This window comes from Esox lucius, chromosome 21 (assembly GCF_011004845.1).
Source record: "Esox lucius isolate fEsoLuc1 chromosome 21, fEsoLuc1.pri, whole genome shotgun sequence".
NCBI lineage: Eukaryota > Metazoa > Chordata > Actinopteri > Esociformes > Esocidae > Esox > Esox lucius.
Window position 1 is genome coordinate 27,689,691 of NC_047589.1, and position 15,983 is coordinate 27,705,673.

The following is a 15,983-nucleotide window of genomic DNA, read 5'->3' on the forward strand; positions in this document are numbered from 1 at the left end:
CTGTTTCGGATGTGTTTTTTTTTAGTTTCCACAAACAACTTTACACGATCGAAGAAGAGAGAATCCTACCGGTGCAGCACATCCCTCTGGCCGTTAGAACGGATGCTGGTTGGAGACAGTGATCATTGGACAGACATTGTTCCAAAGTGTGTGTGCCCTGTCTACTTGATTAGAAAAAAGAAAAAAAAAAATCCACGGCCGATGGGTCGGTTTGTGCGCTTTCGATACACACCCCTCGCTCGCTCAAACTTACTGTACACCAAAATACTATACAATCCACAACATAAAAAAGTACAAATAAAAGGGATGTGAAAATTAAAACTGAAATGACTGGATGAGTATTCTGGAACAGGAGACATTCCATAGAAAGGTAGAAACCTTGACAATGAAAGTCGGAGGTCCGTGGAATGACCGGGTGGACAGTTGTTCCCTTTGTTCTCCCTGTAAACATCGATTCCTGTCTTGTGCTTGATGTGTTCCAGCCAACCCTCTCCACCTGCTCCGTCACTTTCTTCCTAGCTTTTGCCGAATAACCTTCCACAGCACTCCTGCTCCTCTCTTTTTCCACTCTTCTTCTTCTTTCCAAAGGTCAAGTGTTCCCGTGTTCCAGCACTCTGCCATCATCCAGGGTTTGTCTCTCCTTCCTTCCTTCCGTCCTTCCATCAAGGCCTTGTTCTCTCGTTCTTTCTCTTTTCCTCTCCCTCTCGACAAATCCATCCACTCACTTTTCCAGTGGAAAAAGGTTCGAACAAACTGAACTTGCAGAAAGAAAAATGTCCCGTTGTGTTCATGCACATGCACAGCCTCTCTCCACCTCCGCTGACCCCCTGGCCCCCTCCCCCACCCCCTCCATCTATATTAACAGCCCCCACCCCCCATTTTCATCACCAGGGATCTTTACTCCCGGCCCTGGAGAACTGCAGGACCATGGAGACTTCTGTTCCAGCGCAGCACTAACAACCCTGACGTCCTGAAACCAGCTGTTCACTTCGCCCTCCCATCACTCCAATCAAGTTGTTCTTAGTGCTGGGTTGGAGCTAAACCCGGCACCAGCCTGTTTCTTTCCGGGACCGGGGTTAATTCATTCGTGACTTCCATGCCTAGACCCAGGAGTCCGGGGAAGCTGGGTAATGGCTGGTCTCGTAGTTCAGTTCGGAGTACGGCCGGGCTGCGGAGTAGAAGTCCACATAGTTGCCGGTGGACTTGAGGCCCAGGTGCATCCGGAGGTCTGTGGCGGTCTGAGACGGGGGCTGGGGGAGGGGTTGGTCCGGGGGCTCAAAGAAGGAGTCGTCCAGCATGCGTCCGGGGTTCTGCGGAGGAGGGAAAGATGGAGGGAGGGATGGAGGGAACTTGTCGTAGTCTTTGGGTGGAGGAGAGCAGTCTGACTGCGGCGCTTGGGCCACGGGCTGGGGAGGGACCTGGAAAGGAAATAAAAACAAATCACTAAATTGGAACATTTCAAAGAATTGTTTCACTGCACCTGAGGTGATGACATTTTTAACTGGATCACTACACCTGAGGTGATGACATTTTTAACTGGATCACTACACCTGAGGTGATGACATTTTTAACTGGATCACTACACCTGAGGTGATGACATTTTTAACTGGATCACTACACCTGAGGTGATGACATTTTTAACTGGATCACTGCACCTGAGGTGATGACATTTTTAACTGGATCACTACACCTGAGGTGATGACATTTTTAACTGGATCACTACACCTGAGGTGATGACATTTTTAACTGGATCACTAATCCTGAGGTGATGACATTTTTAACTGGATCACTAATCCTGAGGTGATGACATTTTTAACTGGATCACTTCACCTGAGGTGATGACATTTTTAACTGGATCACTACACCTGAGGTGATGACATTTTTAACTGGATCACTACACCTGAGGTGATGACATTTTTAACTGGATCACTACACCTGAGGTGATGACATTTTTAACTGGATCACTAATCCTGAGGTGATGACATTTTTAACTGGATATGGGTGGATGGCTGTTTTACATTGTGGGCAGGCCAGAGGTGAAGATACTGGAAACATCATAATTTATCAGAACCTCAGTCTTCCTACAGAGTCAACCATGACAACCATCACCATGACACCAGATGCCAGGAAGGTAACTTGGCAACAAGACATACAAATCTGTGTGTCTGTGTGTTCTCGTGGGTGTGTGTTTGTGTGTAGGAAAGTGAGTGGGAGTGTGTGTGTATTTGTGAGAGTGTATGTGTGGCGGTGTGTGTGCTAAGCTCACCTGGTTGTGTTTGATCTCATCATTAGCAGTCACATAAGAATTCCGGAACAATGTGGATCTTCCACAGGAGATTTGGACTGAAAGAGGAGAGAGTGAAGTTGATATTCCCAATGTTTTACATAGAGCGATGAGTAGAGTATGTTCTATAGAGATACATCTGGCAGAATTTGGGAAGTCTTCCATATTAATTAAGTCATGTCGATTCAGGGAAATAGAGAGGTCACAGTCAGGCACTAATATCACTGTCACTCTACTACCACTGTTAATCTACTACCGCTGTCATTCTACTACCATTGTTACTCTACTACAGCTGTTACACTACAGTACTACTGCTGTGACTCTACTACCACTGTTACTCTACTACAGCTGTTACTTTACTACCACTGTTACTATACTATTATCACTGTTAATCTACTATCACTGTTACTATACAATCACTGTTACTATACTGTACTACTATCACTGTTACTATACTATACTACTATCACTGTTACTCTACAATCACTGTTACTATACTGTACTACTATCACTGTTACTATACTATACTACTATCACTGTTACTCTACAATCACTGTTACTATACTGTACTACTATCACTGTTACTATACTATACTACTTACACTGTTACTATACTGTACTACTATCACTGTTACTATACTGTACTACTATCACTGTTACCCTACTATCACTGTTACTATACTGTACTACTATCAGTGTTACTCTTATATCACTGTTACTAAACTGTTACTCTTTTATCACTGTTACTATATTGTACTACTATCACTGTTACTCTGCTATCACTGTTACTATACTATACTACTATCAGTGTTACTGTACCATAATTGTCCCTATACTACAAGTACCACTGTTACTCCACCAACACTATTGGGGATAGTTACAATGTGTAATTCAGCCAGAACCCATCTGGTACAACTCCTACTCTTACTCTATTACAATGTGTCATTCAGCCTGAGAACATTTTATCTAATTCATGAAACATCTGCATGTTCGTTTTGGTTGGATTCTCGCAGGGGCCTAGAATGACATGTGTTTGCCCTGGATAAATGTTAAATGTAAACACGTTAAATGTAAAAAAATTTTTAGATTAGATTAAATGTTATTGTCATTGAACAGTACAAGTACAGTACAACAAAATGCAGTCAGCACCTAACCAGAAGTGCAAATAGAAGAGGGCAGAAAATGTGTAGGGCAAAAGAGAATGATGGAACTTTTTTCAGTAGTCTCACACACCTGCCATGGCATCTTTCCGGGATGTATGCTCTCCTTTGTTGCTGTGGAAACCTGCGTTGGTTGCCGTGGCGTCATATTCAGGCTTACGTTCCTTTATGCTCATCATCTCTCTGGGAGAGGCAGGGGCACTCGCTATAACACACACACACACACACACACATTAAACATCATAAAGTGTGGTTGGTGTGACAGCAGGAAGGGCTTCTTCAGAAGGCCAGAGTGGTTCACAGTTATCCCATGAAACCACACACACAAACACACACACATTCACAGGGTGAATGTGATCCCAACACTGCAAACTAGAGTCTACATTACTGCTTACCTTCACACTCCTATCAAGTGTTGACACAGAGAGCTTCATTAAGCAGTTTCCTATCTTAAAGAGTACAGAATTCTATAAATAACCTATACATTCTATAAACAACCTATAGATTCTATAAATAACCTATACTGTACATTATATCAGGTCAGATTTTTTTGGAAAGTATATACCGATGTATTACTCTGATTATTTACATCATGTTTTAAGTAGTACTTGCATTATAAACACCAATAGGCTTCTGTATGAATTGCATTCTGTTAATTTATTACAAAGCTGCTAAAAACAAGAAAGCATAGTCAGCCGGCCGCAATAGAATGTGTTGCTATCTCAAGATTTTAACCTGGGTCGCCCACATGTAAGGCTGTGTTGATAACCACTATACCACAGAACTGTTGTTTTGCCAGGTGTCAGTATAGCCTCTTGTCTCTATGAACAAATCCTAATTTGCCACTGGCCATTTTAATAGTTAATTGGCCATTTGGGAATGACATTGATAAAGTTAAAGTGACTAACGTTTCTTACTAAGTTTACCTCCACCACAAATAGCGGCTATGTATTGCATTTGCCACTGGCTGTTTTAACAGCGTATTAGTCAGTAACAAGCTTTACCGGTATCTAGAATAGTCATAAGAATTGAGCAATTGCTAGCGAGTCTGCCAAAGCTATTTCATATTATGGCATAGGAACATATTTTTTTCTTTCATGGCAAAACAACATACCTTTTCTTTCATACGTGAATTACATTTATACAATAACTATCAATAAAGGCGACGATAACTACATTTTTCATCAAGTGAAAAGACGAGAGAATCATGGAGTCTCCCAGAAATAATTAATAAATGTTGTTGTTCTCAGTAGATTTGAGCGTAGGTCTTCCATATGAGAGACATGGTCTTTCACCACTACGCCACGGCATTACAAGTTTCAGCAGTCGCTAGACTCCATTAAGGATTGTGTTAAATAGGCTTACTAGTATCTACTAACGTCCTAGGAATAATCATAAGAATTGAGCAATTGCTAGCGAGACTGAGGATGAACTATTCCATGACAGAAACAGTCGAAATATAACCATATACAGTTTCAGTTAAGGCTTAAGATATTGTAACTACGTTGTTAAGCCAGTAAATGTGTTTGTCTATCCTGACCCAAAACGCATGCACAGATGCGTACTTAGAAAATCCACAAGAAACAGTCGCAATAAAACTGTTAACCATAAACTGTTTTATTTCAGGCTTACCATAATGTAGATCCTAATGGTTTTAGCCAGCAAAGTTTTTGTCAATACAGAAACTGCGAGGAGATACAAACTCAGGACATATAGTTCTCAACTCTAACCACTACGCAATTTAACAAGGGGTAGTCAGTCAATTAGTCAGTCAGTCAGTAAGAGACATTCGCTCTTCTTAGCCGGCTCAGATTACGCGGTCTGGCAAAAACTGCTTACTAAAATCCAGTGTTTTATATGGGCTCTATCAGACTGACTATCCAATTGCTTTGGACAGTTCACTGAAGTCAAGGATCAGCAAGCCCAGTTCCTAGGCGTGATTTTGGCCACAATAGAAGGTGCCTTAAACTATCTCATCTATGGTACAGCTACATAGGAGCTCCAAGATGAAGCGCCTTGCTTGTGTCTCATTTGGTCTTCCATTTGGAGCAGAACTGTAACAAGTGGTAGCTCAGATCAGAAGGTCTGTAAACTTTGACCTAGAACTATGGTTGCCATGACTGCATAGCATCCTATTTTTATTTTCGTGTGACGACCTGTTTTCTTGTATGTGTCTTGAGCAGAAGACATAACACTGATCTCCATACCGAATGAAATTGAAACAATCAACGGTTATCCAGTCTTTAAAGAAAAAAAACAATATTACTGTTTTCCATGAAAATGTGACTTTTCCACCTATATATAACCTGTTCATTCTATAGATAACCTACACATCATTAAATAATGAAAATACTCACAAATGAACATTAGGTAAACAACTGAAGAGGGGAAAGAAGAGGACAAGAGTGGCGAGGAGTGAACAGGGAGTGTATGAGAGGAGAAGAAAAGAAGAATAGAGAAGGAAAGAGGAAATAAATTGAGGGCAGATGTGCTACAACACTGTGACAGTGACTCTGATAATAAAAAGCAAGTTGAATCAATCAAATTAATTTATTTGTTTTGGCACTTACAGCTATCATTGTATTACTCTTATTAAACTTTTAAATATTTTTGTTAGTATTTGTTATCATCTCACAAAAATGTATTGGTTTATTTTAGAACAATGTATATTGTATACATTGATGCTTTGGCAATACTTATGCAATGTTTCCTGCCAATAAAGCAACTGAATTGAACATTAAATAGAAAATTGATTCTGATAATACCATAATACAACGCTGCAAGATCCTGTTACCCCGGAAACCTGGATCATCACTCTCAGATAAACTTCACCCTAGAGACCCGTTCTGCGTGCTATTAAACACAAACACACACTCAAACACGCACACAAACAGACACACACATATACACAGACAGACACACAGGCAGGCAGACTCACAGGGAGCCCCAGCTAAAACAGTGAACTGGATCAATTTCACTGATATTGTCTGAGGAGAGAAACAGTTCAGCCATGAAACCCTCCAATCTGTGATGTGGTTATCATTTACTGCACAGTCACACAGAGACAGCTGTTCCAGCAGAGTGTGTTTGTGTGTGTGTGTGTGTGTGTGCGTGCGTGCGTGTGAGAGAGACCCTGTGTATCTGTTTGTTGGCCCTGGGGACATGGTTTCTCTTGGCGAGTGTTAATCACAGAGAGCAGACCAGGTCCCACGCATGAACAAAGAGGACGCACACACACCTCTCACTCTCCCTCTCCTCTTTCTTCACATCACTCTCTGTCCTTCTCACTCCATCACTTTTCTTCACGACGCCACTCCCCGTATGCATCTCCCTCAAACGTCTCCCCTCCACACTCCACACCCCGGGGGTCCTCTCAACACCTCCTTTGACTCCCCAGCCTCTCCCACCTCTCCCTCCTCTCGAGCAATCCTCCTCAATGCTTTCATCAGTCTCAGAGAGTACAGAAGATAGTTATAGAAGATACAGAACCGCACGGAAGACAGGGAACAGAAGGATGAGAACAATGGAACACAGGAACTAAAGAAAGATAAAGAAGGAGAAGGAGGATATGGAGAATATAGATTGGGAGGAGGGGAGGATAGAAGAAGGGGGCCAGACTTTATTTGGATGCTTTATCTACAGACTAAATGAAATATCTACCAACTTTAACAACAACTTTACACCTCATCCTCTCCCTGACCTTGACCCTTTCCCAAACTCTTACCTTATTCTAACCTGATTATTCTAACCTTAACCTCAAGCAGGCATTTTTACTTTTGATAGTGTGTTGATAGAATCTACAGAGGGCCACGCTGACTATCCAAATAAAGTTGAACCAAGAGAGAGAACAGGGAGAGACAGAATTAGGACAAGGAGGAGAAGGGGGAGCAGGTCAAGCAGAACAGGGAGAATGATGTAGGACGGAAGAAGGAGGAGAAGGAGTAGTGGGAGAAGGAGAACAGATAAAAGTAGAGGAGGGAAGGAGAAGAACAGAAGGAGAACAGGGAGAAGGAGGAGAATGAGAAGCGGCAGGAAGGGAAGCAAGAAGAGGAAGAAGAGGGGATGAAGGGGCGGAGATATCAGGGTCTTCACATCCCTCTAAGACTGTCGATACAGAGTCACACTCATCAGCCCCCAGGGAAGAGCTTTCACTGTTATTACACACACTCACAAGCTTCATTAGAAGACCAGCTGCTCAGCTCTTACAGGTCCACAGCAAAACAGTGCTGATACATAATGGTGCTTTTTGTTATGACCTTGACATAGATTAGAGATTGAACACACACACACACACACACACACACAACATTAGACACGGGAGCTGGGTCCTCGGAAGGTAATGCCAAGGCCAGTTAAAGAGTCCCCTTAAGCCAACAGGAGGAAAAGCACTTTTCTGCCTCATCACCGGGCTAAACCCACTGTGAAGGAAGCACATCCACAGGCATGTTAGCCCTGGTGATGCTGGCTAACGCTAGCCATGCAGAGCCTTGTGTGAAAGCCCGCGGGCAGGCAAGTGCTGATGCTAATGGGTCATGCTAATGCCCTCCTCCTATAGCGCTCTGGCTCATTGGCCTGGTAAAAGGGAGAGAGAAATTCAGAGGGAAGAGTTTATCGGGGTGTCTGACACACACGCAGACGCACACACACACGCACCCAGACGCACACACACACACGCAGACGCACACACACACGCACACGCACACACACACACGCAGACGCACACACACACACGCAGACGCACACACACACACGCAGACGCACACACTCACACACAGACGCACACACACACACACGCAGACACACACACACGCAGACGCACACGCACACACACGCAGACGCACACACACACACGCATACGCACACACGCAGACACTGACGCACACACACACACACACACTGAAGCACTGACCTGAGCGGTTGTTGGGTGAGTTTCGTACGGGGGACACAGACGGCGTGCGAGAGGAGGAGTATGGTCTCTGTCTGTCTCTCTCAATTGTAGAAGCTGAACCTACAAAGTGATACTGGGAGTATCCATCCTGTAAGAGACAGAGAGGGTGAGAGAGCGTGGAGAGAAAGAGGGGGAGGGAAGGTGGAGAGATAGAGGGGGAGGGAGAGAGAGAGGGGTAAGAAAGAGGGTGAGTGAGAGAGAAAGAGGGTGAGTCTTTAAAACCTTAGTCAAACTCCTCAATCCCTTTACATGCAGTTTCAACACTGAGCCAGTTAAAAATCTAATTCAACCAAACAAGAAAAGAATCATCAAAATAAAAAAGAAAACACAAAACACATTACATTACAAATTGATACTGCGAGGATCCATCCTGTAGAGAGAGTGAAACAGAGGGGTAATGAGAAAGATAAAAATCGATAGAAAGAGGGAGAGAGATTAATAAACGGAATAATAAAGCTTGGGTGTAATATTCCAAAGAAAATGGAGAATGTGCTGTAAGAAATGTCTTGAAAATGAAACCCACACGCTAGTCTTCAGAAGAAGGACCCGGATAAACTGCTGTTGCTTTTAAATAATGACTAGATAGAAATCTCCTGTTAAGTTCAAGCATCAATTAAGCGATCCGCCGCACAAAACAATGCTTTTTTACCTCAACCACCCAAAACGCCACTCACATAATTGCTGGCGTAAAAACAGTCTGTGGTGATACGATCTAAGATACAAGAGGCATTTCTGAAAGGCAACAACACCTGCTGAGCTGGAACACAATGAAATAAAGAATAAAAATAGAATAATTGAAAATAACACCTAAGAAACCACAATATATTAGGTCAGAGTCACACTTCTGAAAGTTCCAAATAATGATGTAGGCATCGTGTTCCTCTCCCAGCACCACGGGCCGTCCCTGTTCCTCTCCCTGTTTCCCGCAGAGCTCTGGAGCGTTCAGACTTGGGATCCTCCCTGCCAGTTCAATGACGCCTCCATGTTCCCTCTTCCTGTCTCCTCTCCTCCAATCCCTTCTCTCTCTCTGATTACCCCTACCTTACCCTTAAAACCCTTTTAAGTTTGGTTTCAAGGCGACAGTGTGCCTACAGTGTTCTAGGGCAGCAAGACTGCAATACTGTGTGTGTGTGTGTGTGTGTGTGTGTGAGAAGTGATTCTGCTTACTAAAGGTGATGAAAGATTGGTCCATCCCACCAGGCCTTACCCAGACCAACTACGGTCGTTTTACTGCGTTCATCACATTTCAATTTTTTTTTTTTTTTAGGTTTAGTTTCCATGCTCCGTGCCCACTGTCACATCTTCTTTGTTTTCAGTGAGACTGCTGTAAAAGGCATTCACGTGTGTGAACACAGGCGTAACTCTGTCTCTCGGAAGCAGGTGCATTTCACATCAAAACAGGCGTGAGAGAAGACAGCAGACAGAAGGTATTTTGATGTCAGACAATTTCATAGTGTTCAGCACCTAAAGGGAATGAGCATGGGACTTAAAATAATGATACATTCAACGACACTTTGATCAAATTACCTAATGCCCAAGCCCAATAATGCATAGCTAAATTACAAGGCGCTGTCTTTTTTGAAAGAAATCAAAGGAAAGGTTTCCCACTCGATACAGAATGTTCAAGCTGTACTCGGCATTCATTTCTCACACAAGTTCACTACCCAGCATGCCATGCACATAAAAACACATTCACATAGGTCTGCTTGTAATGTGTCCCAAATCACTACGCTCTTTAAACTCCTCCTTTTGCTCCGTCAGCATCTCCAATGTGTCCAACAGAAATAGTGACCTTCCCTCACGCCTGGCTCGTTTACTTGTCAGACCTGAAGTCTAGTTTTAGCTTAGTGGCATAATATTGTTTTAATTATTCTATTGATCTGTCATCTATCACCGGCTACAAAGTACTAATCACCCTGTGGGTCGGGACTGAGCGTGTTTCTTTGCTCAACAGCAGCACTTTCACTTAGTGTCTCTGTCTCTGTCCACAGGCAGGTCTTAGTGTCTCTGTCTCTGTCCCCAGGCAGGTCTTAGTGTCTCTGTCTTTGTCCACAGGCAGGTCTTAGTGTGTCTGTCTTTGTCCACAGGCAGGTCTTAGTGTGTCTGTCTCTGTCCACAGGCAGGTCTAAGTGTCTCTGTCTTTGTCCACAGGCAGGTCTAAGTGTCTCTGTCTTTGTCCACAGGCAGGTCTAAGTGTCCTGTCGCTGTCCACAGGCAGGTCTTAGTGTCTCTGTCTTTGTCCACAGGCAGGTCTTAGTGTCTCTGTCTTTGTCCACAGACAGGTCTTAGTGTCTCTGTATTTGTCCACAGGCAAGTCTTAGTGTCTCTGTCTTTGTCCACAGGCAGGTCTTAGTGTCTCTATCTTTGTCCACAGGCAGGTTTTAGTGTCACTGTATTTGTCCACAGGCAAGTCTTAGTGTCTCTGTCTTTGTCCACAGGCAGGTCTTAGTGTCTCTGATTCTGTCCATAGGCAGGTCTTAGTGTGTCTGTCTTTGTCCACAGGCAGGTCTAAGTGTCTCTGTCTTTGTCCACAGGCAGGTCTAAGTGTCCTGTCTCTGTCCACAGGCAGGTCTTAGTGTCTCTGTCTTTGTCCACAGGCAGGTCTTAGTGTCACTGTATTTGTCCACAGGCAAGTCTTAGTGTCTCTGTCTTTGTCCACAGGCAGGTCTTAGTGTCTCTGATTCTGTCCACAGGCAGGTCTAAGTGTCTCTGTCTTTGTCCACAGCCAGGTCTAAGTGTCCTGTCTTTGTCCACAGGCAGGTCTTAGTGTATCTGTCTTTGTCCACAGGCAGGTCTTAGTGTATCTGTCTTTGTCCACAGGCAGGTCTAAGTGTCCTCTCTTTTTCCATGGGCAGATCTTAGTGTCTCTGTCTTTGTCCACAGGCAAGTCTTAGTGTCCCCTACACGGGCAGTTTTTGGTGTCAGCACTGGTACACACAAAGAAAACTGGGTATGTCAGATACAAGACTGGATGTTTCTGTGAGTGACACAGAGAGGGAACGAAAGCCTTGACTTATAACTATGTGTTTCACTTTAATGAGACATCCTCATTACAGAAAGAAAAACTGCAAAACTCCCAGGTCAACCCCATGCCAACCAGCTACTGGTGCCCAGGTCTCCATGTAATAACCTCCAGTGGAGGTCACATAGCTTTCACCTTGGAGGGTCAACCTTGACGTTGAGGCTCTGATTGTTGACAGTCAGTAAATCCTGACGTTGAGGTCAACTAATCACAGGAAATGGCCCCGACCCCGCCCCCCCCCCACTCCCCGTACCCTCGTCACTGGCTCAGGAAACACACCCCGAACCTCTCCGGCAACCTAGCATACATTTGTCCTGACAGCTGTGCTTGTCTCCCCCCTCCAGGCCAGCCAGTCTCCAAAAGCCTGTCGCCATTAAACGTTCCTGTATGACTTGCCCCCCATTAAACCAACCCCCACCCCCCCACCCGTGTTGGCCAGCTGCCAGAGCCTCGGTTCTGCACTCTGATTAGCCTCTCCGGCCTAATGAGAAATAACTGCTGTTCCTGCCCCGAACCACTGGTGCTACTCAACAGAGCACATGCTGGTTACCTCCGGCCAACGTCAGTTTGGTAAAGTGGACTGTGCGCAGCACTGAGCCGGAATTATTCCCCCCCCCCCGAAGGACCGCCATGTTTTGTCTCCCCATACTGCGACTGGATGACAACGACAACTAGATAAACTCAGCACTACTATGAGAAGCTGCGGTGGGGGTTGTGTAGACAACTTTTCTTATTGTTTTTATGGAAAACCTTTAATAAAATGATCAGTTAGTGAGGACGTTGGGAAATACCTTACAGACCACCAGAAGTGCCGTCACTGAGCTGCCACTAAAACAGATGCACATTTTGAAACAATTGTTAGATAGTAACTTAGGGGGGTCCACCCTTCCATAAAGATTAAAAACCCCTCTTAACCAAAAGGGTGTGTGTTAACACATCATGTCAACATCAAACGATCAACGACCTTCAGAAGAAATATTATTGATGCCGATGAACCTGGAAGAGCGTGAGTCAACTGTCAGAAACAGATTTTTGTAAATCACGGGAGGCGGTGGCAATATGGTTTGGGGCTGCTTTGTTGCCTCAGAGCCTTGCCAACAATGAAATTCTTGTAAGGCCAACTGTCAAAAAGCTGAAGCTGAATCAAACATGGATCTTACGACAGGAAAATTATCCAAAACTTAAGCAAAGCAACAACAGAATGGCTCAATGAGAAGTATTTGAGATTTATGGAGTGGCCGAGTGAAAGCCCAGATCTTAATCTCATGGAAAGGCTGTGGGGGGACTTGAAGTAGGTTGTGCATGCAAGAAAATCCCAGAATATGACAGATTGGAAGTAGTACTAAAAAGAGGTTCCTAGTTGATATAAGAGACTAATAGAGAGTTACAAGTAATGGCTTCATAAAGTTAATTCAGCCAAAGGGGTCAACACTAGCTATTGAAGTTTAGGGTGTACTTATCTGCATTATGAAATCGTATTTCAATACGAGTGAAGTGAAGATTACACATCCACGTTTCCAAAAATGTAAAAAAGAGAAGACTTTCCAGAAGGTTTATTTACTTTCTCACATGACTGTTGGTTAAAGAAACGAGCTGGAAGAATGCAGCTCTGTCAATGTGAAATATATAGCTCTTACAAGTGCCTTTCCATTCACCTGAAAGAAAGCACCTAGGTCCTGGAGTAATTCTGACAGGGTAGCTTGTAGCCCTGCTCTACCTCGATCCACCAACTCAGCCGCCACCCTATGCTGTGCTACTCCATTACTCTCCATCACTCTGAGGAGGAATAATCTGTGAGCTACAGACAGCAAAGCAGAATCTGGGCTATCCTTTAGTCCAAGCACTAACTGAGAGATTCAAATGTCCCTTTCTGCTGCGCCCGTCTCTCCCAGAACTCTTTGATACTTAGAAGAAGATGTCGTCTTGTGTGAGCTTTACAGAGGGACACCTGCCAAGCCCTGTTGAAGCAGAGGCGCATGGACAACATACTGCTCTGATGTTTTAACACGTAGATAAGACTCAGGTGAACTGCACTCACACAATATCCCTAAGCACCTTGTATCCTGCTTAGTGGCAGCCTCCTGAGTTTGACATGCGTCCACTGAATCAGAAAGTCAACCGGAGACTGAGAGGAACAGTGATGTTCTTCTTTGTAGGACAAGAGTCTCGACTGCCCACTCCCTTGAGCCTGCCCGGAGTTGCTCTGTTGAAGCAAGACCTTAAGCGCAAATTGGACTTGGGAGTTGAGAAACCAGGGTTAAAACAATTTATTTTAGCAAGAATGATCTGGCAATGTGAGAGTGCGAGAGAGACAAAAAGAAAAAGAAAGGGAAAGAGGCAGGACACAGAGTGAAATATGGAGAGATGTAAAAGACTTGTCCAGAGGAGACAGTGTTGTATCTTTATGATCGGCAGAATGACCTCTATGTGACCTCCCAAACCTCAACAGTGCCAGTCTCTTTATTCAGCTCCTGTAGGTCTGACAGTGGTTATAGCCCCCAGTCCGACACTCATCTCCCCATCCTGAGCCCGTCCTGACAGCCTGATAAACAACGGACCTAGTGATGATTACGGTAATGATTTCGGCTTGGTATGAATGGAGCAGTTACTCCGTCGCAGCCTTTTTAATGCGCTACTCTCTAACACGCTGTGACGTTGAGGTCAACTAATCACAAAGTTTCACAGAGATGACGCACATTCGGTTAGCTGGTTGACAGAGCTGGACGGGGAAATTTGAACATAGTCTCGAACGTTGTTAACTTTATGTACATGCTCTTTACCAGCAGAACTAAATTTTTTTTGCTTGTTTCCAAAAGAACACTGGTCTACCTAACACCAAACTGCAATAATACGTGATTCATTCAAGCCCAGAAGTACTAAATAATTATAATGCTACTGTCTCATTAGCCAGTAGGTCGAAATGTTAGCAAACCTAAGCCAGCGAAAGTAACGTAAAATGTTTGTGCACCGACGATCAATGTTTCTCATGTCTACATAGCTGGCTAGCAAGCTTAGTTAATAGTTAATGCCAAACAATACAATAAAACATGATTTCTGGGTTCTAACCAATGTTAGCCAACACGTGGCAAAATAATACTGTATATTAGTCCAGCCCTTGCACATCTCATTGGAGAGTAACAATACATTCTTCATTATGTTTTCTTTCAAAAAGCATAGGTAATTACAAAAGTTAACACCCAAACATGCAATTAAACCTTGTTTCAAGTAGTACATAGGAAAGTAGCAAGCCAACTGAAGAAAACATATAGAAATGTTTGCTAGCAGTGATCACAGAGCTACAAGGTTATTTCACTAAGCAAACATTTACAATTGTGCTCATAAGTTTGCTTACCCTGCCAGAAATTGTGAAATCTTCATGCACTCTTATTTCAAGCAATAAAATGCAAATTAATTACTTAAAAATCATACAATGGGATTTTTGTTTTAGATTCCATCACTCACAGTTGAAGTGTACCTATGATAAAAATTACAGACCTCTACATGCTTTGTAAGTTGGAAAACCTGCAAAATCGGGAGTGTATCAAATACTTGTTTTCCCCACTGTATCTCAACTGTGTTTATTCAGCTCCCGATTCCAGCTCTCTCCTTTAAAGTCCCAAGGCAAACCCTCTCTGCATAAATTGACAGAAGTGATTAACAGTTGTCAGTGGGGTCTCTAACACAACCTCTCTCTCATTCTCTCTCTCTCACACAACACAGACAGACAGACAGAAACACATGAAGACACACACACGCACACTCACTGTGAGAAGTGTTTGTGAATGTTCTCATTACTCCAGACTTCAAAGGAAACAGCTTTCTGGGATAGCGGCTCAAACCAACTCTTTATTGACCTAATCCTAGATTCTCCTCTCTTCTCACATAACATATTAAACACACACAAACAAACACACTGCTTATGCCGAAAAAGTTACAGAACATACTCCTCAACTTTTCGCTGCAAATACCCTACTATAAAATACAGTATAAAGTCTATCCCCAGAGCTGACATCCCTGGTTCTGTTATAAATGTCTGTGTGTTTGGCTTCCTGTTTTTATTCTAACTATGTCCATCCAGCTCTTCCAAATCCGCGAGTAAGCCATTCATTCATCTGTTTAGTCATTTAGGAATGTGCTGTAAATGTGTTTCTAAGCACCATCACCGTAAAGGCCAGTTTTATAGTGAAATCAAATCATTTTCAATTTGTCTTATATAATATAGGCCCTAAAACAAATTGCTAAAGAATCCATGGTCTAACCATCCTAAAACATCTGCACGTGTCAGCTTAGTGAAAACAAATTAGGAAAAAGACTGTAGAGAGCTTTTAAGGCCATTTCCCATTCTGCTCGTTTCCTGCATGCATTTTAAAACGGAGCCTTTAACGCAGCTGGGCTTGTATCGGCTCATACGCTCAGAAACAAAAAAACACCAAGAAGGTGCTTCAGCCTTTCAAGTAGTAGAAGAAAACAATTGGGTTCCACGGAAGCAAATAAAGTGTTTTCCTACAGGGACAGACAAATGACCCCTTTCTAGTTAGAGTGCAGATGTACTACACACATTGGGTAGGT

At 43.4% G+C, this 15,983-nt stretch overlaps 1 protein-coding gene across 3 annotated transcripts in view; it reads right to left on the bottom strand.

Annotated features, from left to right (window-relative positions):
- Window positions 1-870: 870 nt before the first annotated feature.
- ctnnd2a (catenin (cadherin-associated protein), delta 2a) overlaps window positions 871-15,983 on the bottom strand; it is a 234,032-nt gene continuing 218,919 nt past the window's right edge. For all 3 annotated transcript variants that reach the window (XM_020042001.2, XM_020042000.2, XM_034289441.1), the window contains 4 exons: window positions 8,354-8,480; window positions 3,518-3,649; window positions 2,267-2,343; window positions 871-1,418 (listed from right to left, as the gene is read on the bottom strand). In XM_020042001.2, the coding sequence (XP_019897560.2) occupies window positions 1,101-1,418; window positions 2,267-2,343; window positions 3,518-3,649; window positions 8,354-8,480 (654 nt within the window). In that variant the 3' untranslated portion in view covers window positions 871-1,100. The remainder of the gene's footprint in view (window positions 1,419-2,266; window positions 2,344-3,517; window positions 3,650-8,353; window positions 8,481-15,983) is intronic.